Genomic DNA, 13,904 nt, shown 5'->3' on the forward strand with positions numbered 1-13,904 from the left:
CTTTGTGAAAGTACTTAAAACTGCTGAGCTGTAGACTTAACAGTGTTTAAGATGGTCATTTTTCATGTTATGTGTTTCAACCACAATTAAAAAATAAAATTAAAAAAGGGAAACCCTTGGAGAAGTTCCCATTTAAAATGAAGAATTCTTTGATAATGTGATTGATCACTTTCTTGGTGTTTTCCACATGTGTGTAGCTTTGAGTTATTGTGTATTGGATTTTCTTAAAGCGATACTTGCTTGTGTCTGGGGTGTGGGAGAGCCGTTGGGCACTTAGGTGTCCCTGGACCTCAGACACTGGCCTCCCACCCCTCCCCGCATGTGGCATAATAACGTGGCACAGGAGCTCTGTCTAAAGAAGCTGAAGATACATAAGAGCAGCCTCTAGAGGCAAATGACTGGACAGAATTGACGCCAGGAGGCTGGGCGGCCCCTTTTGCAAAGCCCGGATGTCAGCACTGTGGTCTTGATGCAGTTTCTACATGAGGTAAAATAAAAATATATATTTGGCCTTTGTTTATAGTTCCTGACGCAGAGCTCCTAAAACATTTACCACTTCCTGAGTGATAGATGTATCTTTTATTATTCACAAGGAACTCCTCTGGAGCTCACCTGAGTTTATGCCAATGAGGTGACTCTTGGTGGGGCCCCTTGGTACCTTTAGGATGCGCGCTGGTTGCCAGAGGAATCAACCACGTGGTTAGAGGGTTGGAACTTTCAGTCCCCACCCCTCCCGGTCTGGGCTGGAAATGTTCAATCACCAAAGAACACTGATTTAATCAATCACGACCATGTAATCAAACCTACATTAAAAAGCCCTGAACAATGGTTTGGAGAGCTTCTGGGTTGGTGGACACATGGAGATGCTGAGAGGATGACGTGCCAAGAAGATATGGAAGCTCTGTGTTCCCTCACCCCATCCAACATCTTGCCCTAAGCATCTCTTCCACTTGGCTGTTCCTGAGCTATTTCTTTATAATAAAACTGTGGGTATAAGTAAAGTGTTTTTTGAGTTCTGTGAGCTATTCTATCAAGTTATCAAACCTGAGGAGGGCGTTATGAGAACCCCTGATACAGCCAGGTAGAAGTACCAGTGGCCCAGGACTTGCGACAGGCATCTGAAGCGGGGCCGGTCTTGTGAGACTGAGCCGTTTACATTTGGGACCTGACACCAACTCCAGGGCGATTGTGTTAAGGTTGAGCTGAATTGCAAGATGTCCAGTTGGTGTCAAAGAATTGGAGAATTGGTTGTATCAAAACACATCTCACACTGAATTTCTTCTCTTGGTCTGGAATGAGTTCAGTTTGCATTTTTTCCTTCTTAAGTGATCCAACTCCAAGCAAAAGATGCCATCTCTGGAGAGAAAATAGGGATCTTAGCCCAGCCTGGCAGAGGAGATGTGAATGGCAGCCAAGATGACCAAACAGGAAGCTAGTGTTAGGGCTATTGTGTGTCACACTGACTGGGACCAGCCATGTCACACCAAGGTAAGCTCTTCCTGACCCTCAGAGGCCTCATTCCCGCCTGAGATGCTCAGAGAGAGACCATGAGCCCTGAACACCGCCATATTGTTTTGTGATGTCACCTCTGGAATGTTCTGAGTGTTTTGGTGACCAACTTCTGCATAGGACCTATACCTGGCACCTAACATTGGTATGACTTTTTGCTTGAGACAGAAATAAGAATCTTAGAAAAGGTAATAGTTGTAAGTACGTCTGCTCCAAAGGCTTTCGGAAGGCTCTGAAATCAGTTATAATACCTGTCTTAACTTATGTTCAGACATTGCTACAGCCTCTTATCAGATATGATCTTCCCATTCTTTGAGACTCAGATTTTCATAATGTACATAATTGACACGGGGATAAGTGAGTAGAAAGTCCTCTGTTTTTCAGATGAGCAGTTGTGGCCCAGAGGATGGGCTGGGGAGCAGACATCTTATTTTCTTTTTTCCACAGTTCTCAAGGCCACATTGTAGAAGAAAAAGAGATACCAGATCTGAAAGCCTAGAAATTCCAATCAATGTGGTTCTACCTCAGGTAGGATAATCACAGAAGAATGTAACCTACTCGTTTTAGCCACAATAACCCTCTTCTTTCAAAACTCGAGCAAGATGTTGTTGAACGAGCAGAGTCCTCAGGACCTCAATTCTACTTGTGGGGCAGCTGCCAACCAGCTCTGTGCCTGGCAGAGGACACTCAGCCACTCTGGGCGTTGGGTCCCTCATCCCTCGAATGAGGAGAGTTAGGTGGTCTGCTAAGACCATCCAGCCCTAACACATGAGGCTTCTATGACACTCTGAAATAAGCCAATCATCTCGAAATTAGATCTTCTGGTAGTTGTGCCATCACCCTGGATTTCTAGAGGAGAATTAGAACTGGCCTTGGAATCAAATGCATATGACTGAATCCATGAGGAGAAAACCTAATACAGACCAAGGCGTACAGGGCCATTTGGAGGTGTCAGAGCATTAAGGCCAGCTGTATACCAAATATACAGAGCGTAAGGGGGTGGGCATGAGGGATTCAGAACGGAGGCCAATGAATGGATGCAGTCTTGACAGGTGGAGAGTCTCAGGTCTCCCCCACTGAGCAACCGTCGCCTTGGTGGGGTTCTCCTGATTGCATTGTTTCTAGTGCTGCTATGTCACAAAGGGGCCAGCCTTGCTTCTCCAGAGTCACCTAAGGCCCAGTTGGAAGACCATGGCGCTGCAACCAAAGAGGGTGAAATGTAGAGTGGAGGAGTCCAGTGCAGAGGTAACTGTGTGAAAGCTCTGTCCGGGGACGTGTAGGGACAGGATTGATCACCTAAAGCTCTCTCTTTCTTAAGGATTTTCAGAAGAACACAATTAGAAAGAAAACCTTCAGCATTCTTTCTATAGGTGGAGGTAATTGTAACAATCTAGGCAAATGTGTTCAGCAGGAGGAAAAAATATAGGACAAAAGAGCATTCTGGCTATTTGTTTTCACATATCCTTATGACTCTGTAATGAACAGCCACTTACTTCTCTGTTTCAGCTCCTAAAGCTTAGAACATAAGCTCGCTTTCTCCTGACCATTGGGACGGCTTGCCTGCAGGGTTTCTGCAGCTGTAGTAGCCCTGGTTGGGGTCTGATTCTTTCCACATGAAACACGTCTGTAGTTCCATTGTCCACTACTCTCCTGATGGTTGGGTCGTTCTCAGCCCAGAGAAGTCAATCTTTGCTTTGCTAAGGGACAGGGAAAGGGTGTCACCTGAGGATGGGCTGGGGCTGGGGATGGGAAGAGGGTATGAAACAACGGTCATGTGATGAAGGGATCTGAAAGTCTTCCATCTACTCCTAGCCCAACTCTCCCTGCCTCCTCCCAGAAACAGCCCATGGAGGAGGAGAGAAAGGACCAGAACTGGGGAGTGGTTTAAGAAGCTTCGAGCTTGTTCTGGGGCCTGTACTGCAGGTCCTGGTGCAGCTGCGGGGGTCGAGGAGGGCACGGGATGAGAGGATGCCTGCTGCCTAGGCATGTGTGCTTCACATGGGCAGATGTGGCCTCACGGGTACATCTGCCACGGGGACACAAGTCATGCAGCAGGTTTCAGACACCAGCCAGGATGCTTTGGGCAGGGGCGCTGGGGGAGGGGTGTGGGTGTCTATAAGTTTAGATTATGTGAACAGCGTCACTACCAGGCCTTGGGGGAAAGGACTGATGTGGTTAATGAGGGAAGAAGGACTATTGGCTGAACACTGATTTCATCATGTGTCGGGCCATGCGAGTGTGAGGTAGACACTGTGTAAGTACGGGAACTGGGAACCCAGGAACCCCACTAGTAATGGCAGAGCTGGAGTTGGGGGCTTGAACCCAGGTCAACACCCACTCTCTCTGTTATGTTGGAAGCTGGGCATATGCCACCTGGCCGGGCCAGGTCAAATCATAGTCCTCTGCTTCTCTTGCTTTTAGGAGATAGCGCTTCCTCTCCCTGCATCTTAACTGCCTGCCCCTGAGCTCCCTGCATGTGTCTACCACATACTGCTTTATTCTGGGACGAGTCCCTCCGTTTCAGAAGGGAATTGCTTCAGCAGCTCTGTGACTTCAGAAAGTGCCACTGGCCTCCTAGCTCCCAACCAGGCCAGGCATTGGGGCTGCTCAATTACATTGCAAACGCCTGTGATTCACTGTTCCTTAATGCCCTTAGGTCTTTCCAGGTCTTATTGATTTCCAGTTTTTCCTCCTCACATTAAATATTTGTGTTTTCTCATCTATTTCCCTCTAGCGCATTAACTTGCAAGCCATCGATGTTATTTCCTGTCCCAGCTAGCTGCCCTCTTGGTTCCTTTTGTACATAATGATTGAGTTCTCACAGGCATTTGCATTTCCCTGGTGAGCGCTATGTGTGAATTTCAGGTGTTGTTTAAGGCTAGATCACTAATGAAGGATCACACCAGAGCAGAATGAGCTCCGGAGGCCCCCTCCAGGCTCCCTCATGCCCCCAGTTGCCTTTCCTCAATCCCCTTTGTTTGGGCTTGTTCTTCAGAAGCTATGGAACCCGCTGACAACACCCATATCTCTGCAAATTTGAATGAACTGTTAGGAGGAAGATTTCATGAAATTCTGTGTTAAACAATTAGCTGAAACTACCACACATGATGGCATCTTTATAATTCTATTAAAATCAGTCACATTGACTTGTGAATTATTTATGAAAATGAGTATTGACTTTATCATGTACTAGGGAGCCGAGTTGATTTGAAACTATGAGAATGAGCCTCAGCCTTGTCACGCTGTCTGGATATTAGTAACACATCGGCCTGTTCTCCCAGCATCCTGGGCCTCTCAGCTGGCTAAATGTTCTCTGATTGTAACCATCAGTACTGTTGGCAAAGTAGGTGTTTAAAACACTTGGTTGGCAGGCTCGGAGTCTACTGGGCATTGGACTACTTTTCTGGTCTGTGGTAGCCACACTTCTCCATGAGTGGAGAGACCGTCAGAGCATCAGCTAAGCCTGGCTAGTCATTGTCCAGTCTGTTCCAAGACGCATTAGATGGGAGGCCACCAGCCCCAGAAACCACTGCAGAAGGTCCCACTCAGAGAGTCCTGTTCCTTAGAAATCCTGCGGCATCAGTAAGAGACGTTGGTCTTATCACCTCCCCTTTTCCCTTTGTCTCTTGTCCCACCCCCAGTTCTGTCCACTGGCCACTCTTCCTCCACGCTCTCCACTTGCCCGGAGGCCAGTGAGCTGACAAAGCCACACCGTCATTGGTCCTTCCAGGACCACTCACATTTAAAAAGAAGTTGACGGAGAGGGCAGGCCTGATCCTAAGGAAGGACTCCCACCTAAGGATGGGACTCAGGCATCTGTAGGAGATGCTTGTGCCCAGGGTCCTTCCTGGATCCCCAGCATTAACACATCCTCGGAAACAACTGTGAGCACATTCTCCTGAGGGCATAGTCTCTTGGTCACCTTCCTAACAAGGCCTGATGGGAAAGCATCATGACTCCCATAGCCAATTATATTTCCCTCCTTCGCCCATCTTCAGATCCCATTCTTCCTTGAAGAAGCCAACCTTTTCCTCTCCCACCTGCTGGGTCTGTGTCCATATGTGAGGGCATTTCCCACAGATCAGGGAGGAGACAGTGCTTTTTTCAAGGGCAATTGGGCCATGCTGCCATCAGCTCTGCCTCCCAGGCTTAGGAGAACTTTCAGGAGTGTTCCAGGGACTTTTGTTGGCCCATGTCTCTTGTCAGGGCTCAAGGACATCAAGGGAAGATTAGTTTAGCTCATGAAACCAACCCCGTGATACCACTGGTTGAGGTGACCTACTGAGAAGGAGCTGGCCTCAAACACAGGCTATGGAGACCTGGGATTTTGCACCTCACCTGTCTGCTTAGCTCAGATGCTTGCTTTTTAGAAAGCCCTTTTACAAAGAAATATAGTCAGCGTTTGCTATCATGCTTTAGGCCAGGAATGTTTTAGCCTCACCAGTAGGACTGGCCATCTGTTTGGTCTTTGTGACAGCTCGCCTACCACCTTCTGGGCCCTCTCACAACAACCTCAGGAATTAGGCAGCACAGCTACAATTGGTTGATTTTAGAGGTGACATTCAGAGAAGCTAGATTACGCAAAGATGGGTCTTCTGAGCCCAAATTTACGGTAATGTGGGGGACCTCTACCCTCATTAGATTGTAGGTTCAAGATTGTGACATGGACAGCCGGCATGCACGGGGCATTTGTATGCGGGGGCAGCTGCCTGTAAGGCTACACAGGTGAACCTACAGTTTTGTGGGATTGACATGGGGAACACCCCACTGGTATAGCATTGATATTGTTCAGTAACAGCTCTGCTGCTTAAAAACATGGATTGCAATGAGGACATAGCTTCATCAGACAGACTAAGCTTTATTAAGACAAATGAAATCACTACTTTTGTAGGCCCCAAATGGCACCATGTTAACAATTTCACATATTTCAACCTGGTATCTCCTCCTTACCTGTCAGTTATTTTTTGTTTATTTGCTTGTTTGTTTATTGGCAAGGACTCGTTATGCCTCTGCTGGATATGAAATGTGCTGTTCTAGCTTTCAGGACGAGGGATGTTAAAAAGGTCGCTGTCCTTAGAGAATGGCAGTTTATTCATCTGGGGAGTGATGGGACAGAACAAGAGAGAACCACTGCAATGGAGTGATATCAACAGACGCAAAATAAAACATCTAGGCATTGTGAAGAGCTAGAATAAGCATGCAGTTTGGAGTCAGATGTCTCGGTTTTAAACCCTGGCTCTGCCCCCTTGCTGGCTTGTGTTCTGAGGTAGAACCATAGTAGATCTTTGTGGTGGGATATTACCTATGAATATGGAAATTATTTAGCATATTGTCACATAATAGTCGTTCAGGAAGTGTTATTTCCTTTTCCTTGTTCTGTAAATCTTCCTCTAAGGAAATACAAAGAACTTCTCTTCCAAACCCACAGTACATCCTTGTGTATCTGTATCACCCTATAAACAAAGAAAATTTAGTCTTCTATTTTCTGAACTCTACAACAAACTGTCTGAAATGGGATAGATGTTAATAAGCCTGTGGATGGTTGTACAGGTTGTGCACTGCAACAGCGGTTGTAAATGGCACCCTCTAAAGTTCGTCATTGTATAACCTGCATAAACATATGGGGGGTGGCTCTGAATCATGTGAACACCCACATATTCTCTATATGGAAATGCAGGACAGAAATGAAGCGATCTGAAAAGGTCACGCACTCATGCAGTATAGACCCAGGACTTCCTCCAGGTTTTATGATGTCTGGTCCCCAGGTCCGCGCACTTCATTGCCTACAGTAATCCTTGTGGCACTTTGCCCTCTCTCATTTGCACCAAGAAATAACTGGTGCTATTCGCTGATATTTCAAGTTGACTGGATGTTCCCTGAGGGCAGGGTCTGAGACCAGATGCTAAATTAACGCTAGTGGATTCATGAACATAAGCGTGGAGGAAGAATGTTTGCAAGAACATTCAGAGTGGGAGTAAATTAGGGTGAGGTGGTTCCACACGGCCAAGGAAGAGCTTTCTTTTGAGGACCAAGTCCAGTTGGTCTGACCGGCACTGGGGAAATACCACGGGAAGGAAAGAATTTGTCTTGGCATCATGTTTCCCCAAAGTTCAATCAGGATACTTGGCATATCTGAGAGGCTGCTATATTTAGTAGTTTTCCTCAAATCTTCGCACTTTCAGAAATAGAAAAGGTGCTGCTTTACTTTCACCTCATCTTGGATAATATCAAGGTGTCTTTGTGTTCTGTATAAGAAACTAGGCCACGAGACGACACTGGGCTTGACCTTCTCGGTCCTGCCTGGGGGTAGGAGGAAAGCTAGTAGGACTGAGTCATAAGAGGAGGGTCTGGCTTCCTGGCTAAGGAAGTAAAACCTATTGGTCCATTAACATTTTCTGGACCGGGTGCTCCTGGCATGGAATAGAAAAGACAACAGAGTCTGCCTGGGCAGTGCTGGCCATGTAGCCTAGATGTCATCTAGGCTGAGAAAAGAGGGCTGCTGGGGCATGTAGGTGCCTATTTACAAACCTGGATCCACTGGACCAGAGAAAGTTAGACTAAGAGAACCTTTAGACATAATGCCACTGACCCTTCCTTATACAGAAGGGGAAACTAAGGTCAGAAGGTGAGAAGATGTGACCAAGTTCCCCTGATGGCATGCATAAGGACAGGGCCCAGAGACACAGGTGGTCCATAGCGAGGGACCCACCACTACATGTTAGGGTTTTATTTAGTGCGTTTCTGTTGAAGGGACAGTCGAAAGTTCATTGGGTACCCAGTCAGAATGTGGATACAGAAGAACGACAGCAGACGAGGGTGATTTCAAGGCCATCACAGGTACAATGAACAGGTATAAAGCACGAGTGGTTTTTTTTTTTTTTTTATGTTCAGTTGGATCAAGAAGAGTCTCTCTCTGCTTGAAATCAAACAGTCCGAAAAAAAGGAATGAGATAGTCAGGGAAATTTGAACACTGACACGGTATGTGCTGATACTAAGAGATCATTGCGAAATTTTAAAAGAATGATGATAATGGGATTGTGGTTTTGTTTGAAAGATACGCATCGATGTATGTGTGGATACAATGACCCGATGTCTACACTTAGCTTTAAAATAACCCAGTGGAAAAATAAATAAAATAAAATAACCTAGTAGTGCCAAGGGGATGGTACTGGAATTGGGGGATGGTATATACGAAAGAAGTGTGGTCTCGATTTGATAACTGCTGGAACTAGGCAATGGATATATGGAATAATATACCCATCTAACTATTACTAGACTATTCTCTCTCTCTTTTATATTTGTTTGAAATTTTCCATAATAAAAAGTTAACAAAAAAGTGTCTTGACCCCCAAAGTACTGCAGATCCTTTGATAAATCCATGGCGATACCCCATATGTGTTCTTCACACTTATAAGTTCAGGGAGTCAGAACTGGGTTTGTGACTCAGTACGTGAACTGACACTAGTTATTTAACTTCTCTGAGGTTCAGTTTTTCCGCCTGTAAAATGGGAATAATAATAGAACCTTATTAAGTCAGTGCTGTGAGGAGTAAATGAATTCGGTAGGTAGATTGCTCAGCTCAGGGCCTAGCACAAAACTGAGGCTCAATATTTGTTTCCTTCTTCCCTTTCCTTCTCAATATTGGAACCCATGCCATTGACTCAAACCACATTTTCCATAGTAATGTCATCTAGAGCAAGATGCTGCTGAGGTGGAGCCCTCCTTGTTTCCAGTTTAAGGATGGAGAGGGTCTCTCCAGTTTTACTCCTTTTTAACCTTGGCTAATTGTCCCAGAAATCTGGATCAAGGGACCTTAAATTTACAAGGACACGGTGAGGGCTACCCACACTGAGGTTCATTCTGACCACAGGTTCAGCCACAAGAGCCAGCGTGCTTTCCCAGTTGAGAAATACAAAAACCGTGGAGGCTGGATTTAAAATAAATAAGGTTCTGGATGCAGAATGCCCTCACACCCCCGCTATCCAGAAGACTAAGCATATTCTTACAAAGTTAATGACATGTGCTTATTGCAAAGTTAATGGCATAGAACGACACCTTCTATTTTTGTAGCTCTTTGCGTCTTAAAGTATTCTAACCAACTTTACACACTGTGCAAATTATATTGTCTCTCTATATGCATATACGTGATATATATATTAGATAGATAGGTAGATATAGGTAGAGATATATGGTAGATAACCTGACTTGTTTTCTAGCTTCTCTATCTGTAAAATTGTGAAAACAACCTAAGAAATAAGGAATTGATATTTGGAGAGTCTTGTGATGTACTTGGACGATGTGCTTTTGGTGTGTTGAGAAGTAGTTATCGTGATGTTATTTTTATTAACGTTATTGCCACAGCTGTTGCCTCTTCTCCAGGACGCATTCTACCTGCTCACCACTTTTTGAATACATCCCAGAATTCTTCCATTCGTAAAACCTACTTTTCCTGATAACAATACCTTACATTTCTATGGCACTTGGCAGTTTTGAAAACACTTGTACATTTGCTATCTGATTCAGTCTTCACAGCGGTGTTGGAAACCAAGCAGGGCACATATGATTTCCACTTGACAGGCACATTTCATTAACTTTCAATGTCGGAAGGTACCTTTCAGATCATGGAGTCTGACTCCCTGATCTGGGTCTCGGAGAGGGTGAGAGCTCTTCAGTTTCACGCTGCCCATCAGTGACAGAACCAGGATGAGACTCCTTGTGACCCCAGCCTTGACATCTTAGCCTTTAGCCCTGGGGTAGCTGCCACCTTCATAGTCTACCTGGCTTAGCGCTGTCCCAACCACCGGCAGCCAGAATCACCTGAGAGCTGGTAAGACATGCACATCTTGGACCAAAGCCCAGACTGAGTGAATCAGTCTTACAAGTCGGACGCTCCAAAACCTGCACTTAAAACACTCATATGATTCTTCTGTCCTGGGACGTGTGCGAGCTACTGGTTTGTTGGATTTAGGCCGTGGAGGCCAATCCCCTTTCCATGCGGTGGTCTTCAGGTGCATGGCTGCCCTGGTGAATTCGTTTATGAACTGCCGGGCATCCTCTGCCGTCTTACTTACCACATGCGAACTCTCATTGCACAGTGATATGTCTGTGATGGTGCATTGCCTTTCCAAAGTTATCAGCAGGGGTCTATCAGCATGTTTAAAAACGTAGGTTCAGGTGTACAAAACCGCATAGTGATTAGACATTTACACCCCTCACAAGGTGATCAGCCCAACAAGTGTGCTGCCCATCTGACCCACACGTAGTTATCGCAATGTTAGTGACTATATTCCCTGTGCTGTACTTTACGTCCCTGACTAGTTTTTAAACTATAGCTGACATTTACTATTATTTTATATTAGTTTCTGCTTTGAGCCCGCACTGTTGGTAGATATTAAAGGGGCCGCTGGCAGGACACACTCAGGGGTGATTATGAGTGGACGGTCAGCCCGACTGGGGCAAGAGAGAAGGCAAGGCTGAACAACAGCACTGCCATTTTGGACGTGGCAATTTGGGGGGCTGTGGAGTGATTCATGCTGCTGATGTGCCCAGGCCAATGGTGGGTACACATCGGCAGCTGGGCTAGCTGGAGAACAGTGTCTGCTCCTGCTCTCTAGTGACAGAATTGTGCCTGAGCCCACACGTGTTGCTTTTTTGGACATTACCTCTTTTCATATTAAAACGATCTCAGTGGCACAGGGTAGCAGGTACAATTATCCCAATTTGAAAATGTGAAAACTAAAGCGCTCATAATTTGCCCGTCTTCCTGAAACTAATGAAATAGTGGGGCCAGGACTCGAAATATTTGGTTGGCTCCAAAATCAGTGCCTTTAACCTCCACAATATAGAGTTAATTCTCATTATGGATGGATTCTGCATTTGTGAGTTTGCCTGAATTTTATTTCCCTGAAACTTGTTTGTAACCCCAAAACCAATACGCAGGGCACTTCCGTGGTCACTCATGGACACGCACAGAGTGGTGACACATTTGAGTTACGAGCTTCACGTTTTCAGCTGAAGAGCCTTCTCGTTTCAGCTCTCACACGGTAAAATACTGTCCCGGTCACAGTTTATTTAGTAACCCGTTTTTGTGCTTTTTGTTGGTGATTTCACTGTGTAAAACGGCCTTGCAGGGCGGCGCTGAGTGCTGTGTAGTCTTCTATGCACGGGAGGCTGTGCTGTGCCTTACAGAGAAAACAGGTGTGTTAGGTAAACCTTGTTCAGGCGTGAATCATAGTTCTTTTGGCAGCGAGTTCCATGTTAATGAACCAACAGTACACACTAAATAAGGTGTCTTTCAACAGAAACAGACATCAAAAGGTCATTTGTTGAATGGCTGATGGATGGAAATGTGGCCAGAGGCTGGCAGGAACCTAACGTTATACTTCTCCTAGCAGCAATGGTTCTGCGTTCAGTAATTCAGACTTCTTGGCGATTTTCTAGAACCAGGTACAGGGGATAAATGAGCACCGAGTGTATCTCCTTGCGAGGACCCCAAGAGCGCCTCCTGTGGCCAGGCCAGGCCAGGCCAGACCAGCAGACCGGGTTTATCGTGCGGTAGCCTGGCCGGTCCCTGTCGCCGCCTTGGGTGTGTCGGTCCCTCCACTAACCCCGGGCTTCCCTGTTCTCTCCCGCAGAGGGGCACGGCCGAGCCCTTCCTGAGGCTGCACAGCTTGTACGCCAGCCCGCGCTGCGCCAGGCAGCCCGTCCTGCCCAGGCCGAGCCGCGGGGTGCCCAGCCAGCTCTCCTACCCGCTGAATCGCGTCTCCTCGGTGCCCCTGGACCCCATGGAGCGCCCCACCTCCCAGGCCGACCTGGAGCTGGACTACAACCCTCCCCGCGTGCAGCTCAGCGACGAGATGTTCGTCTTCCAGGACGGGCGGTGGGTGAACGAGAACTGCCGCCTGCAGTCGCCGCCCTGCTCTCCGCCCGCCTCCTTCCACCACAAGCTGCACCACAAGCGGCTGTCCAAGGAGCACGTGCTGCAGGAGGAGAACAAGGCCCTGCGCGAGGAGAACAAGGCGCTGCGCGAGGAGAACAAGGCCCTGCGCAGGGAGAACAAGATCCTGCAGGTCTTCTGCGAGGAGCAGAAGGTCCCGCGCGGCCGGGAGGACAGCAGGGCCGCCAGCCCGGCCCTGGACATGGCGCAGAAGGACGCGGCCCCGCCAGCGCACCGCAGCAGGGAGGGCAGCACCCTCCAGCTCCTCAGGGAGGAGAACCGAGCGCTGCAGCAGCTGCTGGAGCACACAAAGGCCTACCGGGCGCAGACGGAGGACAAGCCGGGCCCTGCGGAGGGGAGCAAGCCGGCCCCCTCGCCCCACGAGGAGCCCCACGGCCCCGGGCTGCTCTCCGACCAGGGCACAGGTCTCTCCGCCCCCTTCGATGAGCTCAAGGGGCCCACGAGCCCGCAGGAGGACCGCCAGACGCTCCGCGCCCTGCGCGAGATGGTCAGCAACCTGGCCGGGCCGTCCGCGGAGGAAGAGGAGGTGGAGGAGCGCAAGGCGGGCCCGGGCCGCGCCGACGGCGGCCAGACCTTGCAGCTGCTGCGCGAGATGAACCAGGCGCTGCAGGCCCTGCGGGAGGAGAACCAGAGCCTGCAGGCCCTGCGCGACGAGAACCGCCTCCTGCACGAGGAGAACAGGGCGCTGCACGTCCTGCGCGTGGAGCACAGGCTGTTCCAGGAGGAGAACAAGGCGCTGTGGGAGAACAACAAGCTGAAGCTGCAGCAGAAGCTGGTCATCGACACGGTGACCGAGGTCACCGCCCGCATGGAGATGCTCATCGAGGAGCTCTACGCCTTCATGCCGGCCAAGAGCAAGGACCTCAAGAAGCCCAGCCGGGGGTGAGGCCGCAGGGCCCGGCCGCACCCAGCTGGGACCCAGGACATCCGGCCTGCCTCGCCGTCACCCACCGGCTCTTGCCCTGTGAAGAGCAGTTAGCGGCCTTCCTAAACTCAGAGAAGTAATAAAGCCCTGACGAGCTGGGGCCAGTGACCCAGTGTGCTGCTCTGCTTTTTCCTTTCTTTTTGATTTTTTAGAGCAGTGTTAGATTCACTGCAAAATGAGCATAAGGCACAAAGATTTCCCACACACCCCCTGCCGCCTCCCCATAGGCACAGCCCCATCTATTACAGCTGACGAGTCTGCAGGGACAGGTCATCGTCACCCAGAGTCCAGTTTGCCTTGGCGTTCACTCTGGGTGTTGTGCTTTCCGTGGGCTCGGACAAATGGATACATGACATGCTTTCACTTATTATATCATACAGAGTAGTTTCACTGCCCTCAAAACCCTCTGTGCTCTGCCTACTACTCATCCCTCCCTCTGCTCCACCCCCACTCCCCAGCCCCTGGCAACCACTGAGCGGTTCGTTGTCTTCATAGCTTTGCCTTTTCTAGAC

General features: G+C 48.4%; 1 protein-coding gene across 1 annotated transcript; it reads left to right on the forward strand.

The window, feature by feature from the left end:
• The first annotated feature begins 2,700 nt into the window (after nucleotides 1-2,700).
• CBY2 (chibby family member 2) lies at nucleotides 2,701-13,353 on the forward strand. Its single transcript, XM_019756961.3, has 2 exons — nucleotides 2,701-2,754; nucleotides 12,145-13,353. The coding sequence occupies exons 1-2, from the start codon at nucleotides 2,701-2,703 to the stop codon at nucleotides 13,351-13,353; spliced, it is 1,263 nt and encodes a 420-aa protein (XP_019612520.3).
• Nucleotides 13,354-13,904: the final 551 nt, after the last annotated feature.

The sequence above is a fragment of the Rhinolophus sinicus genome, chromosome 16 (assembly GCF_057876585.1).
Source record: "Rhinolophus sinicus isolate RSI-liver-muscle chromosome 16, RSI-T2T, whole genome shotgun sequence".
Classification (NCBI taxonomy): domain Eukaryota; kingdom Metazoa; phylum Chordata; class Mammalia; order Chiroptera; family Rhinolophidae; genus Rhinolophus; species Rhinolophus sinicus.

What these genes read in the sequence shown, in the direction of transcription:
- CBY2 (XM_019756961.3), top strand. Translation starts at nt 2,701, where the DNA reads ATGGCGCTGCAACCAAAGAGGGTGAAATGTAGAGTGGAGGAGTCCAGT. An exon ending in TGGAGGAGTCCAGTGCAGAG is followed by an intron (nt 2,755 to 12,144) that starts GTAACTGTGTGA and finishes TCTCTCCCGCAG; the next exon opens with AGGGGCACGGCCGAGCCCTT.